The sequence below is a fragment of the Pan paniscus genome, chromosome 14 (genome assembly GCF_029289425.2).
Source record: "Pan paniscus chromosome 14, NHGRI_mPanPan1-v2.0_pri, whole genome shotgun sequence".
NCBI classification, from domain to species: Eukaryota; Metazoa; Chordata; class Mammalia; order Primates; family Hominidae; genus Pan; species Pan paniscus.
The window spans coordinates 100,230,220-100,256,149 of record NC_073263.2 but is presented as its reverse complement, the minus strand read 5'-3'; the positions used below and the strand labels follow the sequence as shown (position 1 = coordinate 100,256,149).

The 25,930-nt window shown below is 43.1% G+C and overlaps 1 protein-coding gene across 1 annotated transcript in view; it reads left to right on the top strand.

Annotated features, from left to right (window-relative positions):
• The window catches only part of SLC15A1 (solute carrier family 15 member 1), a 71,840-nt gene that overhangs the window by 24,106 nt on the left and 21,804 nt on the right, over positions 1-25,930 (top strand). Inside the window, exons 2-18 of the mRNA XM_057299610.2 lie at positions 475-491; positions 885-966; positions 1,070-1,211; positions 3,304-3,423; positions 5,433-5,532; positions 5,751-5,841; positions 8,016-8,099; positions 11,356-11,438; positions 14,738-14,824; positions 15,379-15,468; positions 17,395-17,439; positions 17,532-17,564; positions 17,646-17,734; positions 18,535-18,616; positions 21,051-21,170; positions 22,865-23,011; positions 24,743-24,792. Coding sequence (XP_057155593.2) covers positions 475-491; positions 885-966; positions 1,070-1,211; positions 3,304-3,423; positions 5,433-5,532; positions 5,751-5,841; positions 8,016-8,099; positions 11,356-11,438; positions 14,738-14,824; positions 15,379-15,468; positions 17,395-17,439; positions 17,532-17,564; positions 17,646-17,734; positions 18,535-18,616; positions 21,051-21,170; positions 22,865-23,011; positions 24,743-24,792 — 1,462 coding nt within the window. The remainder of the gene's footprint in view (positions 1-474; positions 492-884; positions 967-1,069; positions 1,212-3,303; positions 3,424-5,432; positions 5,533-5,750; positions 5,842-8,015; positions 8,100-11,355; positions 11,439-14,737; positions 14,825-15,378; positions 15,469-17,394; positions 17,440-17,531; positions 17,565-17,645; positions 17,735-18,534; positions 18,617-21,050; positions 21,171-22,864; positions 23,012-24,742; positions 24,793-25,930) is intronic.

Here is a 25,930-nt window from a genome sequence, read left to right as displayed (position 1 = left end):
AGACTTAAATCATGGGGTGAGCCTGGCAGGCAGGGCCCAAGCCATAGGAGGTGGTGGTTGAGTGTACACAGTGTGTCAGGCTCTCAGAAGCATTTTATATTACAGAAATTTCATCCCCACCAAAACACTTGTCAGATATTGAAGAACATGCTAGAATGTGTGGATTTTATCCCGATGGGCAGCCTTTGAAGTGTTTCAGAAGGAAATGGTTTAGACCTGATTCTCTGAGCTGCTGCTTCTCAATTTTGACTGCATACGAGAATTGCCTGAGGAGCTTCTTAAAAGAAAATACAGATGCCAGGCCCCACCTCAGATAAGAAGCATGAGTCTGGGGCCGGGATCCCAGGGAGGGCTGGAGCTGTTTGGTGAATGGCCCCTCTGACCACCCTAAAAAGTCAGAGGCTCTGAGTTTAGACACAGCAAAAACTATTGTAATGGCATGACTTTAATATTGGGATTCTGTTTTTCTTTTAGGAATGTCCAAATCACACGTGAGTACCCTTTTTCCTTCTCTACATATCATCATCTTGTAAATTTTATCATCTGTTTTACCCCTAAGGGTTCATTCACCTAACAGATCTGTACATCTGGAACCAGTGAGGGTATGATCCCGGATTTCCATGTGAGATGTCCTCTCCTGAGGAAATGCTGTGGATAATCCTCCTCAGACTAACAATACCACTGGATGCTTTATTTCATTGCTGTCTCTATGTGGAAGGATTAGTGTAGGGAATAAAATGATTAAATGCTAGTTTCCTGCTCTAGACAGTCACTGGTAAGTTACCGAATCTGCGTTGGCTGCCTTTCATGCCACTGGTGCTCCTTTGTGGCTATGGACCAGTGGGGGGTGTATTTCAATCCTGTGCTTGTTTCTTTTTTGTCAGAGTTTCTTTGGTTATCCCCTGAGCATCTTCTTCATCGTGGTCAATGAGTTTTGCGAAAGATTTTCCTACTATGGAATGCGAGGTAACTGTATTGGCCGTTTCTCACCATTCGGGGAAGAGCGGGAGTGGCCATAACCAGTCCTAACCTTGTTTCCCCCTCCTCTTCCACCTGCCCTCTGCAAAAGCAATCCTGATTCTGTACTTCACAAATTTCATCAGCTGGGATGATAACCTGTCCACCGCCATCTACCATACGTTTGTGGCTCTGTGCTACCTGACGCCAATTCTCGGAGCTCTTATCGCCGACTCGTGGCTGGGAAAGTTTAAGTGAGTGGCTGGAAATTTCTTGTTCACAAACAAGCCAAAAAGTAAATGTAGGTTTTGTAGTTGGGAATGGTGGAATCTGGGAATGATGAATCAAAGAACAGAAACTCTTAGGAGAGGCCAGGTGTGGTATGGTTCACACCTGTAATCCCAGCACTTTGAGAGGCTGAGGCAGGAGTTTGAAACCAGCCTGGGCAACATAGTGAGACCCATCTCTACCAAAAATAAAGAAATTAGCAAGGCATAGTGGCATACACCTGTGGCCCCAGCTATTTGGGAGGCTGAGGTGGGAGGATCCGCTTGAGCCCCAGAGGTCAAGGCTGCAGTGAGCTGTGATCACATCACTGCACCCCAGCCTGGATGACAGAACAAGACCCTGTCTCAAAAACAAATTAAAAACAGAAACAAACCCTTAGGAGAGCATTTACAGCTCTGTTTCTGCTCAGTATCCTGTCCCTAGAGCCTGAAACAGTGCCTGACACTTAGTGACTGCAAGCAGCATCTATAGGTTTTTGTTTTTCCCTAATGCAAACAAATGTAGCATCTTTGTCACATCTTGACACAGTAGCAGGGATACTGTCTATTATTAGTGATGTGTGAGGCATGGAGTTAAGGTCTGGGGATATGAAGAAACTCTCTAAAATACCCCCTTGGCTGCTGAGGGGCTCACGCTGCTTGAGGTCACATGGTGTGAGGTCACTAAGGAGAGAAGTCACCCAGCCCTCCAGGAAGGGCTCCACGAGCACACCCAGTGGGATGTTGTCAGGAAAGTTTTCCTGGGACTTAATGAAGAAGGAAGTAGAGGCTCTTCCAGGCCAAAGGAATGACACGGGCTGTCTTAGTCCGCTTGTGTTGCTATAAAGGAATACCTGAGGCTGGGGAATTTATAAAGGAGAAAGGTATATTTGGTTGATGATTCTGCTGGCTGGAAGACCAAGCATCTGATGAAAGTCTCAGGCTGCTTCCATTCATGGAGGAAGGTGAAGGAGAGCTGGCATGTGCAGAGATCACATAGCCAGAGGGGAAGTGAGAGAGAGAGAGGAGGGAAGTGTCAGGCTCTTTTCAACAACTAGCTCTTGCAGGAACTCACTCATGACCATGAGGACAGCACCAAGCCATTCATGAGGGATCTGCCCCAGTGTCCCACACACCTCCCACCAGGCCCCACTTCCAACACTGGGATCACATTTCAGCTTGAGGTTTGCAGGAGACAGATAACCAAACTGTAGCATGGACAGAAGAAAGAAGAATCACTACCTCTAAAGAATTCTACAAAAATTACCAAAGGTCTACTTCCTGGCCAAATATCATTACCAATCAGAATATAAGTAATTCTTACTGTTTAAAAATATAGGCTGGGTGCGGTGGCTGACACCTGTAATCCCAGCACTTTGGGAGGCCAAGGCGGGTGGATCACAAGGTCAGGAGATCAAGACCATCCTGGCTAATGTGGTGAAACCCCGTCTCTACTAAGAAATATAAAAAATTAGCCGGGCATGGTGGTGGGCCCCTGTAGTCCTAGCTACTCGGGAGGCCAAGGCAGGAGAATGGCATGAACCCAGGAGGCGGATCTTTCCTCTCTCCTGGCCCTCTGGCCAAAATTTTGTTAATTTTTTTTTTTAAGAGACAGGATCTCGCTCTGTCACCCAGTCTGGAGTGCAGTAGTGCAATCCTGGCTCACTGCAGCTTCAACCTCCTGGACTCAAGTGATCCTCCCACCTCAGCCTCCTGAGCAGCTGGGACCACAGGCATGCACCACCACACCTGGCTAATTTTTTATTTTTTTGTTGAGATGGGGTCTTGCTATGTTGCCCAGGCTGGTGTTGAACTCCTGAGCTCAAGCAGTCCTCCTGCTTTGGCCTCCCAAAGTGCTGGGATTACAGGCATGAGCCACCATGCCTAGCTCAAAACTTTGTTCTATTCTTTTTGCCCATGTGACTTCCTGAGAGTTAACAGTGTTACTCAAGTTCACGAAATAAGTGTATTCAGGATTGGGCTCTTGAAAGCTTTCAAGGAGGGGGTCTTTTGTGGTGGAGTCAGAAGTGGACGGCTATTGTGCAATTAACTCGGATTCTCTTAATCTTTGGAAACACAGGACCATTGTGTCGCTCTCCATTGTCTACACGATTGGACAAGCAGTCATCTCAGTAAGCTCCATTAATGATCTCACAGACCACAACCATGATGGCACCCCCGACAGCCTTCCTGTGCACGTGTGAGTTGGTGCTCACTGCTGCCCCCATCACCCTCCCACCTTGTGCTCATTTGATGCCTTAAGTCTTCGTCTTTTTCCTTGAACTTCACTGAGAGCATAAGGAGGTTTTTCCTCCCCCTTGGGCAGCATGGAGAAGGCTGTCAAATAGATTGAGCTGGGTCTTCAGGATGTCACCACCCTAACAGTTGTCTAGAGGCATTGCTCACTCTGAGGCTCAGCTGTCATGGGCCGTCGTATCCCATGTGAGGTACAGTCAGTGCGCAGGGGATTCATGTTGGTCTTGACCTACCCTGGAGGGATATAAAGTCCCACAAACCTTGATCCTTCACACCGCCAGGTGTCCTCAGGACTCCAGGACCTTTGGTTTTCTGTCGTGTACCACACTTCTGCCTATTTTTCAATAATCCCGTTTCATAAATGTTTGTTCCAGCCGTTTGTGCTGGGCTCTGGATGGCAGGTGTTATTGATAAATGCTTATGTGCTGGATTAGTCTTGCTTCACTGCAGTCTGGCCTAGTAGACTAGTTGTAGAGATTTATTTAGTTTCCTGTTTTTGTGCTTCAGTTCCTTGATCTATAAGTAAACTATCTAATGAGCTGGGAGAGAAGAATAGAAACTCAAATTAGTATCGGCAATCCCCGCACTGCTGGCTTATCAGTTGATCAGACTGCTGTCCAGACTGGATCTCTTGATGCAACACTCTTGGTGCCCAGAGGGAACTGTGTCGGTGGAGGGAGTGGCTGTGAGCCCTCCCACAGAGCAGCTCTGTGGCCTTGGGAAGGTGCTCTTCTCTGCGCCTCAGTTTTCTAATCTGTAATATCAGTTAAGAACATGGACTTTGGAGCCAGATTCTGGCTGTGCCCTTTCCTAGTTGTGTGAGCTTGAGCAAGTTTCTTAACCTCTGTGCCTCAGTTTCCTTGGTTGTAATAGTACCTACTTCGTGTAGGACTGTTGTGGGTTAATCCAAGTAAAGCACCTAGAACACTGCCTGACAAGTGATCAGTGCTCAAGAAATCTTAGCTTTTCATTTTTCATTTCATGGAGTTCGTATCGGAGCACACCTAAAATTCTCACAAGAGTAAATTGTATATAATATTCAGTTGGCCGTGTTTTTGTTGTCTTTTAAAATGCTTAGATTGACAACATTAAATGCAGGTTGTATTAAGAAGCAGACAAGATTAAAGGGGTGATTTGGCCAGCCAATTCAGGAAGATTGGTTCAGGAAGCATGATTTTTAAAGAATTCTTTACCTGTGCAATATTTTCCTTGACTTTATCTGTCTCATAAAATTTTTTAAGTGTTTAAAAGCAACATTAGCAACCAAGAAGATATGGGATACATGCCTATAAAACCAGAAATTTGTAGTACCTACCTGTAAATTTAATAAAACTACAAAGTGAGGGTCAATAAATGCTATGAATTTTTTTTTCAACTCAGGAGTTAAAATACTTAGCAATAACCTAGAAAATACAAGAGTAAATTAAATAACCCTTAATCCCACCATCTAGACATGACAATAGATCTTTTAGTCTATTTCCTTCCAGTTTTCTGTACCTTGTAAACAAACTGAGATCATACTACCTAACCTGATATTCTGCTTTGCAATGAAATCATGTTTTCCAATGTTACTTAATGACTATTATGAGTCGGTTATGACTGTACCAGACACAATGCTTATATTTGTTCAATAACATTTCATTTATCCTCTCTTTTACTGGAAACAATAAAGCTACAAAAGAACCCCAAACCTAAGGCTTTGCTCAGCTCGCGAGCTACTGTTTTATGTTTTCCGGATGGTAAATTATTAGATGGGGGCAGGAGTTTGAAGGCCCATGAGTTCAAGTTTGCATTTGACTATCACGCTGCATTCCTGTGAGCTGGCTTCTCGTGAGATTGTCTTCTTCTCTATGTGTGTCACTATGCCAGGCCCACTGAGGGAAACTGGGGAAAAGAGAGTGCTTCTACTTGCTAGGATCTGCCGTGTTGGCCCTAACACCCTGTCTTTCCCAGGGTGCTGTCCATGATCGGCCTGGCCCTGATAGCTCTCGGGACTGGAGGAATCAAACCCTGCGTGTCTGCGTTTGGTGGAGATCAGTTTGAAGAGGGCCAGGTAAGAGTAGGGGCCTCCCCAGAGCCCACATGAATGAACTACACATCCAGGAGTCAGAGGCCATGGGCACAAAGTCTGTTCTCCATCGGATTCTTTTTAAGTACATTAGAAAGTAAGATACCAACCAAAACTAAGTTAGTAGTAAAATGAGATCATCAGCTCCCTCTGCTCAGTTGATTGATAGCCAAAGTCATCTTACTTTCTCCTTTTCATTGCAGGAGAAACAAAGAAACAGATTTTTTTCCATCTTTTACTTGGCTATTAATGCTGGAAGTTTGCTTTCCACGATCATCACACCCATGCTCAGAGGTAAGAGATACCTGAAAGGAACTTCTGTTGGTCTTTTTTTAGTAAGGCTAAGGCCGTGTCTTCTTCGTTTTGTTCTGTTCTTCCCTTCTGCCCTGTTTTCTAGCTGTCAGCTACATGCTGGGATGCACGTTGGAATCTGGAGTAAGTGCTTCCTTCCCTGTGAGTTTCACCTCCTTTTCGTCTTATTTAAATCCCTTATCCCAGTGACCACTGGAGAGTCTAAGCCATCCTTAGCATGGGCATCCATCTTCCTAAACTGTTATTCATGCAAAGTCGTGCTCATGGTAAGAGGTAAGAGGCAAGAGAGGTGCCTTGGAAGCCAAGCTGGTGGCCGTAGCTGCCATTTTAGCCTTCAAGCTTTGCTCCCCAGTGATATTTCTGTGACTTAGGAAGAGTTTACTGGGCAAAATTGTATTGATTTTTTGTTTGTTTTGTTTTGTTTTTAGAAGGAGTCTTGCTCTGTCACCCACACTGGAGCGCAGTGGCGTGATCTTGGCTCACTGCAACCTCCACCTCCTGGGTTCAAGCAATTCTTCTGCCTCAGCCTCCTGAGTAGCTGGGACGACAGGCGCCTGCCACCATGCCCGGATAATTTTTTTTGTATTTTTAGTAGAGATGGGATTTCACCATGTTAGCCAGGATGGTCTCGATCTCCTGCCCTCGTGATCTGCCTGCCTTGGCCTCCCAAAGTGCTGGGATTACAGGTGTGAGCCACCACGCCTGGCTAAGGCAAAGTTTTTTTCTTTGCTTTCCCATCATCTCAAGTATTTCCAAAAGAACTGCTCAGATAAAGAGAATGGGACAGTGTCAGTAACTATCAGAGGTTTGTGCTTTCTAATGCTCCATTGAGAGTTTGTGAATTTCCCACGTGGAAGGGAATATGTGGTGTTACTGGTGACAAACTAACAAGACCATCCTGTCCACATTTGAATCAGATTAGATTATGAAATAAAGATTTCAGGGGGATTTATGTATTCCTCCGCAGCATAGTGGTTTGAAGATGACAGACAATTAAACCCCATTCCAACTTGTTTTATTTTTTGTTTTTTTCCAACTTGTTTTGTATAAAAATGTAACAGCTTTTATTCGTGTGTCCTGTTCGCTCACCTCTCCCACCTCTATGTTCTACTAGAGGGTGCATGTTTAAATTATAGAATCTGTTAAAGGATAATTTTTTAAAAGGAAATTCATGACTCTCTTACAAATATAAAGTGAATATGTGACAAAAATTTTATGTAACTTGTTAATTAGTTGATAATGAATCAGTTCAAATAAAGATTTGACTAACAAATTTCTATTCTTTATAGGGGGAAAATTATTTTTTGCCATGAACAGGAAACATTTGCATGAGTGTCACTTCTGCTAGTTAACTTCTCTCTCTCCCGAATTGTGAGATAGCTGAACCAAAGCAAAACCCTGATAGCATCAGATCATGCCTGGAGGCGCCAGCATTCTATAGAAAGGATTTCCAGGAATCTCTATGACTGCTTACAAAGGCTTACTTGTAAAATAATTTCTGTTTATTTATTATAAATATATATATAAATCCTGGGATTTCAAAGCTAAAATAGCTGTTGGTCAGAGGTTGCCAAACAGTGGCCCATGGGCCGAATCCAGAAATCTGGGCAAGACCATTCATTGATGTATTGTCTACAGTTGATTTCCCCTGCAAAGGTGGGGTTAAGTAGTTGACAGAGACCAATGGTTCACAAAGCCTGAAATATTTACTGCTGGGCCCTTCACAGAAAAGTGTGCCAACCCCTGCCCTAGGTCATCGAATTGCTACCTGATTGGCATGAATTCAGGAACAGATAATATTGATTTTCCAGTGTACTTTTGATTTACTGAGTCCCATATAATCAAGTTAGTGTATCCAGGTCATCTTTATCTCCCCCGTAAAGAAAATCCACAGAACCAAGAGGGGGCCACTGATTTTGGCCAAGCCGGGAACACCCATCTATTTAGGGGCTGAGATTAGAACTGGTTTCCATCTCCTGCTCCTCCTGCTTCACTGCTGCTTTACTTAGCTGGCAATTATGTCAGTGAGGCAAATGGATGTGTCTAGAACAGTACGTGAAAGCAATATGCAATTATCAGTGAGGGATCTTTACAAATGGGAACTATATGCTCATTACCAATGCCATAACAATTTTAATCTTGTCATTTCTCCCCAGTTCAACAATGTGGAATTCACAGTAAACAAGCTTGTTACCCACTGGCCTTTGGGGTTCCTGCTGCTCTCATGGCTGTAGCCCTGAGTAAGTGGAAATCAGTTGAATTAATAGAAGCCTAGGACCAGGTCAGGCCCTACGTGAATGATTGTGACTAATTTTTTAAAGTGCATGTAACAAGTGGCAACAAAAAGTAGTGAGAATAATTGGCATCAGATGTTAAACATGCTCTAAGTATTCAAAGAAAGTAGGATTGGCACATCAATTCCGAGGGAATAGAATCAAAAAAAGAATTACAGGAAAAGGAACCAACTGAGTTGGTCATTGAAAGGTGTAATACTATTTAGGCAGATTAAGATGAAGGTGAGAGAGGCCCAGCATGGTCACTCATGCCCGTAATCCCAGCACTTTGGGAGGCCAAGGCAGGGGGATCCGTTGAGTTTAAGACCAACCTGGAGTTCAAGACCAGCCTAGGCAACAGAGACCCTACCTCTAAAACAAACAAACAAAAAGACAGAGTCTTGCTCTTGTCACCCAGGCTGGAGTGCAGTGGTGTGATTTCAGCTCACTGCAACCTCCGCCTCCTGGGTTCAAGCGATTCTCCTGGCTCTGCCTCCCAAGTAGTTGAGATTACAGGCACCGGCCACCACATATTTTTTATTGTTAGTAGTAACAGGGTTTCACCATGCTGGCCAGGCTGGTCTCGAACACCTGACCTCAGGTGATCCACCCACCTCAGCCTCCCAAAGTGCTGGGATTACAGGCATGAGACACAACACCTAGCTGGTTTTTTTGTTGTTGTTTTTGTTTGTTTGTTTTGCTTGTTTTTTTAATTAGCTGGGTGCTGTGGCTTATACCTGTAGTCCCAGCTACTCTGGAAGCTTAAGTGGAAGGATTGCTTGAGCCTGGGAGGTCGAGGCTGCAGTGAGCCATGATTGCACCACAACACTGCAACCTGGATGACAGAGCAAGACCCTGTCTCAAAAAAAAAAAAAAAAAAAAAAAGATGAAGGTGATAGAATCTGCTGGATTAGCTGAACCCAAGGCTAAAAGCTTTTGTTGTTGTCAACATGTACGTATCTATAACTTGCTTGAAGAAATGGCAACCTGGTTCAGTTGCCATTGAAACACTCCAATGAACGTCTACATTTCCATAATTGATTAGGTTGGTGCCAAAGTAATTGCAGCTCTTGCCATTAAAAGTAATGGCAAAAACCGCAATAACTTTTGCACCAAACTAGTATCACCTCCCCCCGCCCCCCATATGTTTCTACTAGAATTCTTTCCCACTGGACAGAACATATATGTCTATTCGAGGCATTCATTGGCACATTAGTTCTTGGCATTGGCTTTTAGGAAAGGTGGCGTTTTCTACATGGGATGCTTGGATGTGAAAGGTGGCCAAGAACGGTGCAAAAAGAAAACAGCCCAGCGGCCACCTCAACTCTTCAGAGCCCCTTCTCCCACTCAAATGAGGTTGTCATCAGCTTTGCTCAGCTGACAGTCACGTCTCTCTCTCCAATTTTTGTTTTCAGATCTTAGTAGTGCATGGAATAGGACCATTTTCAATCTCTTTTGCTCACAGTGTAGCAATTTAGCTTTCCCCTTTCATTTAGGTGAGAGCTCAGTATTCTCCTCTTTTTAATGTCTCTTTTCTTCCATGGTTCTTCCCATACTGCCACCGTCCCCTAGCAGGCTCATTGATACCTCCTCCTCTCTAATTCTTGGCAGGAGACAGAGAGCATTTCCAAAAGTCTTGCTTTACACCAGACACTGTATTAAGCACGTTAGGTACATTGTTATCTCATCTGTACAAGTCATTCCTCTATCAAAGATTATGCTTTTTCTTCTGGAGGAATTGAGAACAGGCCAAATTCGATGTGTCAACACTGCCTCTAGAAATTCCTATGCTTGAATTAGGTTTCAGTTAATCAGAAGCTTAAAGATTAAATATTAGTGGTAAAAGAAAACAGACTCAATCTCTTGGACATCTTTACCATCCATGTCTGCATTCAGAAATGTTGACATTGGGCAAGAATATAAGTAAACATCTCTTTTATCAGCTATAAAGAGCATCTATAGTATAGGCACATACTTGGAGCTAGCACCTGTCAAAAATCTCAGACCCTCTTAATTGAGAAAAATAAGTAGAATTCAAGCTATCGGTGTTTTTAAATTATTGAACTGTGGTATTGGATAATCAGAAATCCTAGTATATGGACTATGTTTTCAGATCTACTTGCAACAATGCTTTAAATTTTTAAAAATTTTTTAATAAGATGATAGAGATAGGATCTCATTATGTTGCCCAGGCTGCTCTTGAACTACTGGTCTCAAGTGATCCTCCTGCCTTGGCCTCCCAAAATGCTGGGATTACAGACATGAGCTGCCACACTCAGCCCCAGAATGGTTTTTTTCTAAGTTATTTTCACAACATGACTTGCCAAAAAGGTCCGTGGAAGAATGACCTCATTGAAAAGGTGCTTCTAACTTTTGTAAAACTGTAGCTGCAGATGCAATTAATTTTAACTGCTTCTGTACAGTGACCACAGAAAAAATTTCTGCCACATATGATTAAGATTAATTCTTTTTTCCTGAATATTAAAAAGAGAAAGAAAAAGGTTTCTCTTCCCATTGCATTCAGAAGATTACAGCTCCATTTATTTTTATTTTTATTATTTTGATATGGAGTTTCACTCTGTCACCGAGACTGGAGTGCAGTGACACGATCTCATTTCACTGCAGCCTCCACCTCCTGGGTTCAAGCAATTCTCCTGCCTCAGCCTCCCGAGTAGCTGGGATTACAGGTGCCCATCACCACATCCAGCTAATTTTTGTGTTTTTAGTAGAGACGGGTTTTCACCATGTTGGTCAGGCTGGTCTCAAACTCCTGACCTCAAGTGATCCGCCCACCTCGGCCTCTCAAAGTACTGGGATTGCAGGCTTGAGCCACCGCGCCTGGCCCCATTTATTGTCTTAGTAGAATAGTACATTAATGTGTTATATGAAAGTACTGATTCCTTTTGTCTCCCTTTAAATAGAGATAGAACTTGTGCTTAAATAGCTGTGTGAGTGTACGTGAGCTACCTTAAGCTATGGGAAGTAGATGATATTAGGCTTACAGGTTGCATATTAGAAGACAAACCTAACGTTACTCAGAGGTTTTTGTGGATTGTGAGAGATAAAAGCACTTTCTAAACTGTGAGGTTGGAAGGTAAACCCATTCCATAAGTAATCCCATTATCCCAAAACAAAGTTATAACTCAAATAAAGGCGCATCTCTCTAGGCCACAGGGCGCTCGGTCACATGCTTTGCTGACATGTCTTCTTCTGCCCTATCTAGTTGTGTTTGTCCTTGGCAGTGGGATGTACAAGAAGTTCAAGCCACAGGGCAACATCATGGGTAAAGTGGCCAAGTGCATCGCTGTAAGTATCTCAGCTGCTCTTTCTCAAGGCTATTTAACCACCTCAGAACCTTCTACTTTCTTTAAATTAAAATTTAAGCTTTGACTTTCCTTTAAATATATTTTTAGTGTTCTTAACTGTTTCAGTAAATTGTAGCTTCTTCTAAATGGAAAAAGACACAAACAGAACTTAATAAGGGAAGAATAGAAATGGCTCTTGAGCTTATAAAATAAGATCAATGGTCAAAGAAAAGCAAATCAAAGTGACTCTTCATCTGTCAAAATGGCAGAACAGTGCTTGAGGTTTGTCAGGGAGCAGTGAATCAAAAATGGGGAGGCTCAATTTGGCAATGTGTAGCAAGAGTCTCAGGTGTTCAGTTGCTTCAAGTCAGTCATGCTGCTTTCAAGAATTAAGAGTAAGAAAATAGGCTAGGCACTGTGGCTCATGCCCGTAGTCCCAGCACTTTGGGAGGCCTAGGCGGGCGGATCACTTGATCAGGAGTTCGAGGCCAGCCTGGCCAACATGGCAAAACCCTGTCTATACTAAAAATACAAAAATTAGCCAGGCATGGTGGCGGGTACCTGTAATCCCAGCTACTTGGGAGGGTGAGGCAGGAGAATTGCTTGAACCTGGGAGGCAGAGGTTACAGTGAGCCGAGATTGTGCCGTTGCACTCCAGCCTGGGTGACAGAGGGAGACTCCGTCTCAAAACAAAACTAGAGTAAGAAAAAAATATTTAAAAAGTAACACAGACTCATTTACAAAGATTATCATTGTAATACTTATAATAGCAAAAATGTAAGCCCACACATTGCTGCAAATAGGAAGACTGTGCTGAACTTACAGTTCATCTCTGGCGTAGCACGCAGCCGGGAGCAGTCTTGTTTTTAAGGAATATGTAGTAATAGGAATGTGCAGAATATGGTTTCTTCCATAAGTACCTCCATAGTATATGCATATACACATACATTTATGGGTGGGAAATAAATGTTGAGAGTAGAATCCTTAGATAATGGAATCAAATGATTTTTTTCCTTATACACTTCCCATTTTTTTTAGTGAACATACTGTATATGTTGTATAACTGGAGGTAAATGTGTCATTTATTAAAAAAAAAAATCACATGTGTGAATCTTGTGGATGAAAAGGCAGCCTTAAGATAGTTTTAGATCACTTACTTTATCTTACCTAGCCTTATTGCATTAGATTATTGTATTATATTTCATTTCTTTTTTTTTTTTTTTTTTTTTTGAGATGGAGTCTTGCTCTGTCGCCCAGGCTGGAGGGCAGTGGTGCACTCTCAGCTCACTGCAACCTCTGCCTCCCAGTTCAAGCGATTCTCCTGCCTCGGCCTACCAAGTAGCTGGGACTATAGGCACACACCACCACACCTGGCTAAGTTTTCCATTTCTGTAGAGACAGGGTTTGCCATGTTGGCCAGGCTGGTCTCAAACCCCTGACCTCAGGTGATCCGCCCGCCTCAGCCTCCCAAAGTGCTGGGATTATTGTATTATATTTCAATTGTATTGTACTATTAGATTGTTGTATTGTGTTGTATTTCACTTTCTGAAATAAATGTGCCCTCTCCCTGTCAAAAAAATCCCTTCAAGGGCAGCTATACTCTTTTCTTCTCACATTAGACCTGTTCCCACCAAAAAGCTTTTTCCAAGCAAAGAGGGGACCTTGCCAATTACCAATCCAAGTCCTTCCTTAACAAGTCATTGACAACTTAGTTCAAACTCCAGAAGAACAACTTCAAGCTATTTAGAGTTATGAGAACTATATTGCGAAGTATCCTAAAGTCAGCCTATAGCTTTGACTTACTGCTTTTCTTTTTTTTTTTTTTTCTTTTTGAGACAGTGTCTCACTCTGACACCCAGGCTAGAGTGTAGTAGCACGATCTCGGCTCACTGCAACCTCCGTCTCCCAGATTCAAGCAATTCTCCTGCCTCCGCCTCAGCTTCCCAAGTAGCAGAGACTATAGACGTACACTACCACGCCCAGCTAATTTTTGTATTTTTAGTAGAGACGGGGTTTTGCTATGTTGGCTAGGATGGTCTTGAACTCCTGGTCTCAAGTGATCCGCCCACCTCAGCCTCCCGAAGTGCTGGGATTACAGGTGTGAGCCACTGCGCCTGGCCAACTTACTGCCTTTCGATCATGCTCATGCCTCCAGCCTCCACCAGCCTCACCTCTTGCTGTGTCATTGCAAATGCACTTTGCTCTTCCCAAAGGCCTTTTTCCTAAACAACACTAACAAGGAATCTTAGTGGCCCCTAATTTTATGATGGGTGGGCCATCGTATTTTTCTGGCCTGTGTTATTATATCTTAAAATATGTTTCCCTATAGCCTTAATTTTTTAATAAATGTATTTCTCTGTAATGTGTTCTTACTCTTAAAAACTAATAGTTCAGTTATTGGAAGGATTTTAAGTATGTTTGAAACAACTTAGTGTGTAAATCTGGTTTTTCAAACACAAACTTTATAAAACCTAAATACAGATCAAGTATTTCTAATAAAAATCTAGCATCCAAATTGAGATATGCTGGCCAGGCATGGTGGCTCATGCCACTCCAGCACTTTGGGAGGCTGAGGCGAGTGGATCGCCTGAGCTCAGGAATTTGAGACCAGCCTGGACAAAATGGCAAAACCCTGTCTCCATTAAAAAAAAAATTAAAACATTAGCCAGGCATGGTGGTACATACCCATGGTCCCAGCTACTTGGGAGGCCGAGCTGAGAGGATCATTTGAGTCTGGGAGGTCAAGGCTCCAGTAAGCCAAGACAGTGCCACTGTATTTCAGCCTAGGCGACAGAGCAAGACCTTCTCTCAAAAACAAACAAACAAATAAACTGAGATTATGTCATAAGTGTAAAATATTCTCTGGATTTTGAAGACAATATGGAAGAAGAAGGTAAAAATTCTTATTAATTTTTAAATATTGATTACCTATTAAAATCTTAGTGGAGTTTATCATGTTATATAAATGTATGTACAATGAATTTCACCTGTTTCACTTTTTAAGCTGGCTACTAGAAAACTTAAATTGCAAACACGTGTTGTATTTCTATTGGGCGTGCTTCTCTAGAGGATCTGGAGAGTAAAGTGGACACAGCTTAATTCTGTTCACCCCAACTCAAATGCTCTCAGTTGGAAAGAGACTATTAATAGAAATAAGTGCTCATATACTAGTAGATACAATTGTATATTTTGCTTTTCTCACACGTATATTTTTCTACTAAAGGTAGTTTAATTGAAATGTGCTTCCCTGACAAAGTTGTTGGTCCTGTTTTGAAATTTGATTTTTCTTCCTTCCTTCAGTTTGCCATCAAAAATAGATTTAGGCATCGGAGTAAGGCATTTCCCAAGAGGGAGCACTGGCTGGACTGGGCTAAAGAGAAATACGATGTAAGTAACGGTCATTGCTACAATGACCCTGATTCCCGCAGGAAGTGAACACTCAAAAATCTCAATTCAGACTAAGGTTACATGGACAAAATGATCAGTGATACCTTCCTAAACTTTACAGCATATTAAATAAAACTATGCATGAGTGCATTTTTTTAATTGAAAGAACTTGATAAATAGATCTGGAAATAATATTACCTTTTCATAGTTTTTCATTTGGTATAATCTGGCATTAATTATATGTAATTGGGATCACATAACCTTAGTTTGAATATAGGAGAGTCAAGAGGTGGTGACGGCGGTGGTGGGATTTACATTTAGTAAATTCACGTAATTTACCTCCTAAATAGATGTTTTCACTCATATTTTAAATAGTTTAGATATTTTCGATTTTCTAAAGAAAACTGCGGCAGTATGTTTTGGATTAATCACCTCCCAGCTTGCCTCTAGATGCAAATATCTGTGTCTCCACTGAAATCAGCAGCACCTGTAAGCCGTGAGTGGCACAGGACACAGGGTGTGGCTGATTTGTCCCTTCCCCACTCCAACTACAGGAGCGGCTCATCTCCCAAATTAAGATGGTTACGAGGGTGATGTTCCTGTATATTCCACTCCCAATGTTCTGGGCCTTGTTTGACCAGCAGGTAATGTGAAACTCTGCTTGCGCTCCTCTTCACGGAGCCAGCGTACATCCTGCACTGCCAGGTACCAAGGCTCACTTTGTATTTCACATCTAAAAAGGTCTCCTCCAGTTTCTTATTTATATTTCACTTGTTTAATTGTTAGATCACATTGAGTTTATTGTAAAAAACAAAACAAAACAAAAAGCAATTCTAGGTAGTTCTATCCACATTTCTGTTGCTAACAATGAAGACAATTACATGAGGTCAAGTCAAGTAGCCTTGGGAAAGATTTCATCCAGCACTCTTCCAATCAAAACTGAGAGTCAAGAGTTTGTTTTCCTACCAATACAGCGTGGTAACAAGATACATTGCCTTTTATGGAGCCCATACATAAATGGAGAGGGACTTGATCTCTTCCACTGTAAGATGGAATGCTTGGGCTGGAAGTACCATCCTGGGGTGAAAAATGACTCCTCTCCAAGCAGGGACCTACAACCTGGCAGGTGACCTGTTGTCTCTTTCTACCACAGCCCTAAGACACATACCCAGGAATTTTTCACAATTGTGTTAGACAACTCAGTGCATGGGGCTCAGTAACCAAAGCAATTGGAAAGTGTTTGTTTTTAAAGATCAATCTTGGTTTACAGAATGAAAAAATAGCTATTGTTTCTCTTAGGAAATGGAGCTAAAAAAAATATATGAACACATGTGGTTTGAGCAGGGAGGATGATGATAGGGATAAGCCATTGCTTGGGAGAAATGTGAGTGTACACATTCATCTCCTCATTTTAAGTAGGAGATTGAGATGTGTCAGACAGACCCGGGAGGCAGCGCTGCATGCGGACAGGAGCCGGTCACTGGAAACACACTCCTCACCTGGTAGCTGTGAGACTTGAGTCACTGTAATAACCCTTAACAATTTCCAAAGGGTGCTAATCACCCTCCGCAAGGCTGTGAGGGTCCAGTGTGAGAATATCCATAAGGTACTCAGTGACTGGCCTGTATGAAGAACTCAAACAGGGGTAGATTTCTTTTTTTTTTTTTTTTTTTGAGACAAGACTCTCACTCTGTCGCCCAAGCTGGAGTACAGTGCCACTATCTTGGCTCACTGCAACCTCCACTTCCCAAGGTCAAGCGATTCTCCTGCCTCTGCCTCCTGAGCAGCTGAGATGACAGGCACCTGCCACCACATCTGGCTAATTTTTAGTAGAGATGGGGTTTTGCTGTGTTGACCAGGCTGGTCTCCAACTCCTAACCTCAGGTGATCCACGTGCCTCGGCCCCCCAAAGCGCTGGGATTATAGGTGTGAGCCACTGCACCTGGCCAATTTCCTGACTTTCTGTGATGTCTTTCTAGTGGAGTTGATGGATTCATACAGAAGCATTTACATGTTTAGTCTTCCACAGACATAATCATATTTACCTGTACAGTCCTGGGCCCTCTTTCACTGTGAAATAGGTTGACTGTAAAGGGGCTGCCCAGGTATAAATCCACCACTCTCTTGATGGAGATCTAGGTGCAGCCAGCCTAGACTGTCAAAATGACTGTTAACAATAATATTTTTGAATCTTGGATGGCAGTGAATATGGACCATCTGCAACATACACAGCTGCTTTTACCTTGCAGACAATGCCATGCTTTCCAACGAGCCTCAGAAATGCATTTTTGTATTTCCTAGGGATAGCTTCATCTCAGGGTACTGCTTTGTGCAGCTTCAGGAGGGGTTGGAGCACTCCATATTGTGTTCACTCGTACACTAGAAATGCAACTGGTTTCTTTTGACCTAGTATTATAATAGAGCTGGGAGATTAACTTGATGTTTAAAACAACTTTAAATCCCATAACATGTCAGACCTCATTCCTGATTTGGAAAAGACTCACCATTGACTTGTAAAATTTAAAAAACCCACATCCCCAAATAATACAGCAAGTGTATTCATTTTTAAGGGCTCCAGGTGGACACTGCAGGCAACAACTATGTCCGGGAAAATCGTAAGTTTGACTCCTTTGTTTTAGTTTCTTTGTCCCCTTTCTTCTTCCCTTTCATGACATTTTTCACTGAGATTGTTTTCCTCTCTTTTTAGGGAGCTCTTGAAATTCAGCCCGATCAGATGCAGGTAGAAGACATGTAAGTTGCTTTCAGGGATCAGAGTCGTCTTTGAGACAAGCTTAACATTTCCCCTCCACTTCCTCTGCAGACCGTGAACGCCATCCTGATCGTGATCATGGTCCCGATCTTCGATGCTGTGCTGTACCCTCTCATTGCAAAATGTGGCTTCAATTTCACGTAGGTGATGGGTGGGTTGGGTTGGTTGAGGCTCCCTTGGTCCCAGGGCTTTACAGATGGGCTGCGCTCAGCCTGCAGCCCTTCCCGCAACCTCGCCTAGAGGATAGGGTTTTGAAGAATGAAGAAAACAAATGTTCGTGTGCTGATGTTTCTGAAAATGTTCTTTAAAATAAAAATGCTATGATTGACAGCCTGAAAAGGCCTTTAATCAAGGCTTTCTTCTCTACGCAGATGATAGGAATGGTCATTGTAATCTGGAGTATCACCTGAACCATAGTTTCTAGAAATTAATGTAAATATACAGGCCAGGCACAGTGGCTCACGCCTGTAATTCCAGCACTTTGGGAGGCCAAGGCAGGCAGACCGTTTGAGGTCAGGAGTTCGAGACCAGCCTGGCCAACATGGCAAATCCCCATCTCTACTAAAAATACGAAAAATAAGCTGGGTGTGGTGGCACTCACCTGTAATCCCAGCTACTCTGGAGGCTGAGGCATGAGAATTGCTTGAAGCTAGGAGGCAGAGGTTGCAGTGAGCTGAGATTGTGCCACTGCACTCCAGCCGGGGTGACAGAAAGAGACTCTGTCTCAAAAAAAAAAAAAAGTAAATATGCAAACAAGAAGCTATATTCCACTTATCCTCCTTGAATCCTCATGAATCCATGACCAAGACGGGGAGAGGTGCTTTCAAGCCCATGTTTTTGGAAGGAATTTAGTTTTGTTGGGGGGATGGTGGGGGTGGGGATTTAGCTTAGCTCATCTATGTGAAACTGGTTGAGAGTCACTCTTCTCTTGTGCCATCAGCTCCTTGAAGAAGATGACAGTTGGCATGTTCCTGGCCTCCATGGCCTTTGTGGTGGCTGCCATCGTGCAGGTGGAAATCGATGTGAGTTGTCCCCTGGTTCTCCCATGTCCTTTCCTGGTGGATTTAGGTGGAGTGTTCAGAATCTTCTTTCTTCAGCATGAAGGGGATTAGGGGAGGCCAAGATCTTTCTCTGTAAACTGAGCCCTGGAGCTGTGGGCAGTGGGAGGCACCATGGGTGTGAGGGTAAAGTGGGTGGGCTTCAGCAGGGGAAAAAGGCTTACATAAGTAGCTTGCATTTATAATACAGTTTTTATAATGGAAAAGAAGTTTACAGAATGCGTTCCTTCACAGTCTGAACTCCCAGGGGATCTGGTTAAAAGAAGTTCATCACTTACAAACAAGCATCACTTCAAATGTGTGTAAATGGTCTTTTTGATGTGAGAATGTATTTTGAATTCTAGTGTTTCTAAAAAGGATTGGTTTCTAAGTTAATCCACACATCTATTGGACTCGCAGTGGGCTAAACTAGACTCCTAATGCTGGTAGTCTGAGATCAGCTCCTAGAAACAGGGCTATGTGGTGGGTAAGAGTCTCTTCCCTCTCCCCACCATTCCCCACCACTTCCTCCCTCTCTTTGCCTCTCTCTCTGTGTCTTTCTCTTGTTCCTTCCCTCCCCCCCCCTTTTAATATCTTTGTTTATATTTTTAAGTGAAAGCAAGTTTATTAAGAAAGTAGAGGAATAAAGACTGGCTACTCCACAGGCAGAGCAGCTCTTTTAATATCTTTAAATTAAAAAAAAACTAATTGCAGTAAATATATATATATATATAACATAACATTTACCGTATTCTTTTTTTTTTTTTTTAATTTTTTAAAACAGGGTCTCACTCTGTCGCCTAGGCTGCTGGAGTGCGGTGGTGCAATCACGCTCACTGCAGCCACACCTCCTGGGCTCAAGCGATCCTCCCACCGCAGCCTCCTGAGTAGCTGGGACTGTAGGCATGCACCACCACACTCGACTAATTTATTAAAATTTTTCTGTAGAGCCAGGGTCCCCCTGTGTTGCTCAGGCTGGTAATCAATCCTCCCACCTCAGCCTCCCAAAGTCCTGGCATTACAGGCATGAGCCCCCATGCCCGGTCACATGTTAACCATTTTTAAGTGTACAGCTCAGTAGCGTTAAGTACCTTTCCACTGTTGTGCAGTCAACCTTCAGAACTCTTCATCTTACAAAACTGAAATTCTGTACCCATTAAACAACTCCCATTTCCCCTTTCCCTAGCCCCATCAACCCCCATTCTACTTTCTGAGTCTATGAATCTGACTACTCTAGCACTTCCTATGAGTGGCATTATATGGTATTTGTCCTTTTGTGACTGGCTAATTTCACTTAGTATATTGTCTTCAAGGTTCCTCCTGTTGTAGACTGTGTCAGAATTTCCTTCCTTTGTAAACTGAATACTAAACCCATTGTGTGTATACACCACATTGTTCATCCATTCACCCCCGACAGACACTTGGGTTACCTGCACCTTTTGGCTATTGCAAACAGTGCCGCCATGAACATGGCTGTACTCATGCTCCTCTTGGACATACCTAGCTTTGTGGAAGATGAATTGTGGGCTAAGGTGGACATGGATTGCTTCAGTGACACTGGGTTTTGAAAGAGGGCATTGCAGAAAAAAGACAAAAACTCTGAACAAAGGTATGGAGGCAGGAGAGCATCAGGCATTTGTGAGATGTGTACACTGCTGCGTCTAGGGCTGGGGACTGGGCTTCCAGACTTACAGTAGAACACTGGAGTTGGGTGACGGTAGATCTCAGGTGTCATGACAAGAAGGATATTTGTTTAGGTTATAGTGACTCAGAGCCGTCAGATATTTGGCTTCGTATCTTGGCAGCCCTTGGCCTGGAAGTGGCTAGATAAGATAAGAGCAGCATCTTTCTGACTCGTTCACGTATTAGTCCATTCTCACGCTGCTGATAAAGACATACCCAAGACTGGGTAATTTACAACGAAAAAGAGGTTTAATGGACTCACAGTTCCACATGGCTGGGGAAGCGTCACAGTCATGGCAGGAGGTGAAAGGCACATCTTGCATGGCTGCAGGCAAAAAGAGAAAGACAGCCAAGCGAAAGGGGTTTTCCCTTATAAAACCATCAGATCTTGTGAGTCTTACTCACTACCACAAGAACAGTACGGGGGAAGCCACCCCCATGATTCAGTTATCTCCCACTGATTCCCTCCCACAACACCCGGGAATTATGGGATCTACAATTCAAGATGAGATTTGGGTGGGGACCCAGCCAAACCATATCACTTCAGTATTCTGTGCAAAAGTCATTTCTGCGGGTGCCACGAGGTCTGTGATTGGCAGCTTAGTGGGAGATACCTGGCATGTTTCAGCCAGCACAGCTTTTCCCAGCTGGGGGAAAGCACCCCCTTGTCAGGGTTAAGATGACTTTCCCTGTTGTATGGAAACACTCACTGCCAATTTTCTTTTATTTTGCTCAGAAAACTCTTCCAGTCTTCCCCAAAGGAAACGAAGTCCAAATTAAAGTTTTGAATATAGGAAACAATACCATGAATATATCTCTTCCTGGAGAGATGGTGACACTTGGCCCAACGTCTCAAGTAAGTAGAAGGAAATTGCTGCCTTCTTTTTCATCTTCTGACCCTGTTATAATAGGATTTAGAGAAGCTGTTTTTCTTGGTCCTTGTATAAATGCCAAGGCCAGCCCAGAAGTGAACTAAGGATCTTGATCTCATGTTGGCTATATTCTAAACCAGTGTGCTCCACACTATGTTGTTTGTTGTGTATGCAGATTGCCCAGGGAGCTGGTTAAAATGCAGAATTTTTTTTTTTTTTTAGATGGAGTCTTGCTCTGTCACCCAGGCTGGAGTGCAGTGGCAAAATCTTGGCTAACTGCAGCCTCTGCCTCCACAAACATTCAAGCATTTCTTCTGCCTTAGCCTCCTGAGTAGCTGGGATTACAGGTGTATGCCACCACACCCAGCTAATTTTTGTATTTTTAGTAGAGACAGGGTTTTGCCATGTTGGCCAGGCTGGTCTTGAACTCCTGACCTCAGGTGATTCACCCACCTCAGCCTCCCAAAGTGTTGGGATTACAGGTGTGAGCCACCATACCCAGCCAAAATGCAGATTTTTAATCAGCAGGCCTGAAATGCTGCATTTAACTAGCTCTCAGGAATGCTGCTGCTGCTGGAGCCTGGAACCACCAGATCAAGGATCTAAATTGGGGGCGATTTTGATGCTAGGGGACATTTAGCCATCTCTGGAGACATTTTTTGTTGTAGCAACTGGGAGTATGCTGCTGGCATCTCATGTAGAAGCCAGGGATGCTGACATACAGCTCTCCATAACAAAGATTACGTGACCCAAATGTTCACGGTGCCAAGGATGGAAAACCCTGCTCTAGATCACCCTTGTTCTGGATTCGTGGTACTCAACCTCCAGCCCATGTCAGAATCACCCGGAGAGCTTTGAAAATTTTGATACCTGGGTCCCAGCCCCAGAGATCCCTTTTTTTTTTTTTTTTCCTTAAATACAGAGCCTCACTCTGTCACCCAGGTTGGGGTGCAGTGGCGCTATCTTGGCTCACTGGAACCTCTGCCTCCTGGGTTTAAGTGATTCTCATGCCTTAGCCACCTAAATAGCTGGGATTACAGGCATGAACCACCACACCCAACTAATTTTTGTATTTTTAATAGAGCCAGGATTTTGCCATGTTGGCCAGGCTGGTCTCAAACTCCTGTCCTCAAGAGATTGGCCTGCCTCAGCCTCCCGAAGTGCTGGGATTACAGGCATGAGCCACCGCGCCCAGCCCTAGCCCCAGAGATGTTGAGATTTAGCCAGTCTCGTTCCTGTTTAGCCATGGTTGAGCACCACAACCTTAGACCTTGCCAAACTAATAATCTTGAAGGTAAAAACAAAAAGCCCGATTCCTAATGCTTGGAACAGCCCAGTATTGATTTTTACCAGGGCTGTTGCTTTTGCCCTGGTGCTGTTCTTTGCCTAACAGTAGAAATTATTCTCATAGTATTTATTTTTGATAAAAGCAAAATAAAAGTAAGATGCTTGGTGAAAAGTATGGTTCCTGTGGTGGTACCAAAAACTTCATGACGGTGTCTGTAAGGGTGGGTGGGAAGCTGAGGCAAATAAAGGCCAACTCCGCACAGGCATTTTTTTGGTATCTATGAACATGAACCTGGAAATGCAGAATATCAGATAACTGCTCTTCCAGCGTTCAGTTGCATAGTGCCGAGACTCTGTGATATTAACTATGCCTCTTTCCCTCCCTCTATAGACAAATGCATTTATGACTTTTGATGTAAACAAACTGACAAGTATAAACATTTCTTCTCCTGGATCACCAGTCACTGCCGTAACTGACGACTTCAAGCAGGGCCAACGCCACACGCTTCTAGTGTGGGCCCCCAATCACTACCAGGTGGTAAGTGTGTGAACACCTACAGCTGACTCTTTGCTGTTTGTGATACTGGAGGCCAAAATTTTTATGGTGTGACTTTGTTTTACTCCCATATAGTGTTGTATTAGATCATCCTCAATTTCTTCCTTCTTCTGGAACACAAGACTTCAAGAACACCTGTCAGACTTCCAATAAAAGTATGACTGGTGGATAGTAAAAGTTAATATTAATTGAAATTTCTAAAAAGACAACTTCTGGACATTGTATGGGGTCTATGCACAGATGTGCGTGCGTATGTGTACAGAAGTCACACAGAGTACATATGTGAATTCTCAGGGACTTTTTCAGATCGTTTAAAATATATAATTAATTGCACTGAATTTAAAAATTTGCACTAAATAGTCAGAAAATTAGAGCAGTCTCTGAAAAAGTATAATAAGCCTACCAGGTAAAAGCAATAAAATACTATGCATACAAAATATTTGATGAGAAAATACAGAGATCTAAATATGTCATTCGCACATAAAAAGCTGTGAAACCTACCCTGGACAACGCAGTGAGACCCCTGTCTCTACAAAAATTTTAAAAATTAGCTGAGTGTGGTGGTGCATGCCTGTCGTCCCAGCTACTTGGGTGGCTGGGGTGCGAGGATTGCTTGAGCCCAGGAGGTAGAGGCTGCAGTGAGCCATGTTCATGCCAATGTGCTCCAGCCTGGGTGACAGAACAAGACCCTGTCTCAACAACAAAAAAAAAAGCAGCAGCAGCAGCTACAAAGGTATAGTTGAGCTAAATGAAAGAGTTGTAGAGTTGTGGGCATTCTGTAAAGTGCGTTTAAGTGAGCTTCTACGGAACTGCAATATAGAATTAAGACTCTTGGTCATTTGCTTAATTAGGGAGCTGCTGAGTGGCTTGTTCTAAAGTTTTGGACAGTAGTGTTCTGTGGAAGCACCGGCAACCAATGATCAAGAATTGTAGAGGCTCATGTTAGCTTTAAAGAAAATCAAGGCTGAAGAAATGGAGCCCTTCTTTCTTCTTCCTTCCTTTCTTTTCTCTCTTCTCTTTTCTTCTCTTTTCTCCTTCCTTTCCTTCCTTCCCTCCCTCCCTCCCTTCCTTCCTTCCTTCTGTCCGTCCATCCATTCTTTCATTCTTTCTCTTTCTTCCTTTCACTTTCAACAGGATCTCACTATGCTGCCTGGCTGGTCTCAAACTCTTGGCCCCAAGAGATCCTTCCAAAGCTCTGGGATTTCAGGCATGAACCACCATGCCTGGCCCAGAAACCCTCTTTTTCTTTTCTTTCTTTTTTTTTTTTTTTTTTTTGAGACAGGATCTCCCCCTGTTGCCCCATCTGGAGTGCAGTGGCATGATCACAGCTCACTGCAGCCTCGACCTCCCAGACCCAAGAATAATTTTCAACAAATGATTCTCCCTCCCACCTCAGCTTCCTGAGCAGCTAGAACTACAAGTGTGCATCACCACACCTGGCTAATTTCTAATAGAGACAAGGTCTCACTGTGTCTCACAGGCTGGTCTCAAACTCCTAAGCTCAAGTGATCCTCCTGCCTTAGCCTCCCAAAGTGCTGGGATTACAGGCGTGAGCTACTGTGCCTAGCCTCCAGAGCCCTTCTAATGTAACCATGTCCTTAGGTCCTAGGATAGGTGTCAATACCACCTTCTCAAAGACTGAAATATTCATCTGAACTCATTCTAATGAATATTATTTTGAAAATATTTTTACATTACTGTTTTCTCTCTCAGGTAAAGGATGGTCTTAACCAGAAGCCGGAAAAAGGAGAAAATGGAATCAGGTATGTATATTTCTTTAAAATTTAAGTTTTATCAGCTTCTTATGAAAGTAATGCATACCCATAGTAAAGTCCAAATGTAACAAGGATATAAAATGAGATTACAGGGTTGTCCCAGCAATGTAAGGCTGGCTGAATATTCCCCAAAAAAATCAATCCATATAACCCATCATCTTAGTAAACTAGAGAGGAAATTGTACGTCATCTTATCAATTGATTAAAAAAAGCATTTGATAAAATTCAGCATCCATTCATGACAAAAACTCTCAACAAACTGGGAATAGAAGGGAACTTCCTTACCCTGAAAAAGGACATCTACAAAAGCTTGAGCTGATATTATGCTTCATGGCGAAAGTCTAAAAGCTCTCCACTAAGATCAGGAACAAGGTAAGATTTTTCCACCCTCCGCACTTCTATTAAACATCCTCTGGTTGCAAGAGCAAAGACACAAGAAAAAGAAGTAAAAGCATCTAGATTAGAAAGGAAGAAATAAAAATATTTCCAATTGGCCGGGTGTGGTGGCTCACACCTGTAATCCCAGCACTTTGGGAGACTGAGGCAGGTGGATCTCTTGAGCCCAGGAGTTCAAGACCAGCCTGGACAACATGGTGAAACCCTGTCTCTAATAAAAATTTTAAAAAAAAATATCCAGATGTGGTGGCACATGCCTGTAATCCCAGCTACTCGGGAGGCTGAGGCAGGAGAATTGCTTGAACCTGGTAGACGGAGGTTGCAGTGAGCTGAGATCGTGCTGCTGCACTCCAGCCTAGCCGACAGAGCAAGACTCTGTCTCAAAAAAAAAAAAAAAAAAATTAGCTGAGTATGGTGGTGTGTGCCTGTAATCCCAGCCACTCAGGAGGCTGAGGTGGGAGGATCACCTGAGCTTGGGGAGGTTGAGGCTGCAGTGAGCCATGATCCTGCCACTGAACTCCAGCCTGGGTGACAGAATGAGACCTTGTCTCAAAATAAATCAATATAAATAAATAAATAAATAAATAAATAAATAAATTTCTACTTTATAGATGACAATTGTTTATATAGAAAGTCCCCAGGACTGTACCAAAAGAAGCTCACAGAATCAATAAGTGAATTTAGAAAAGTCACAGGACACAGGACAAAAACAAAATCCATCACCGTTCAA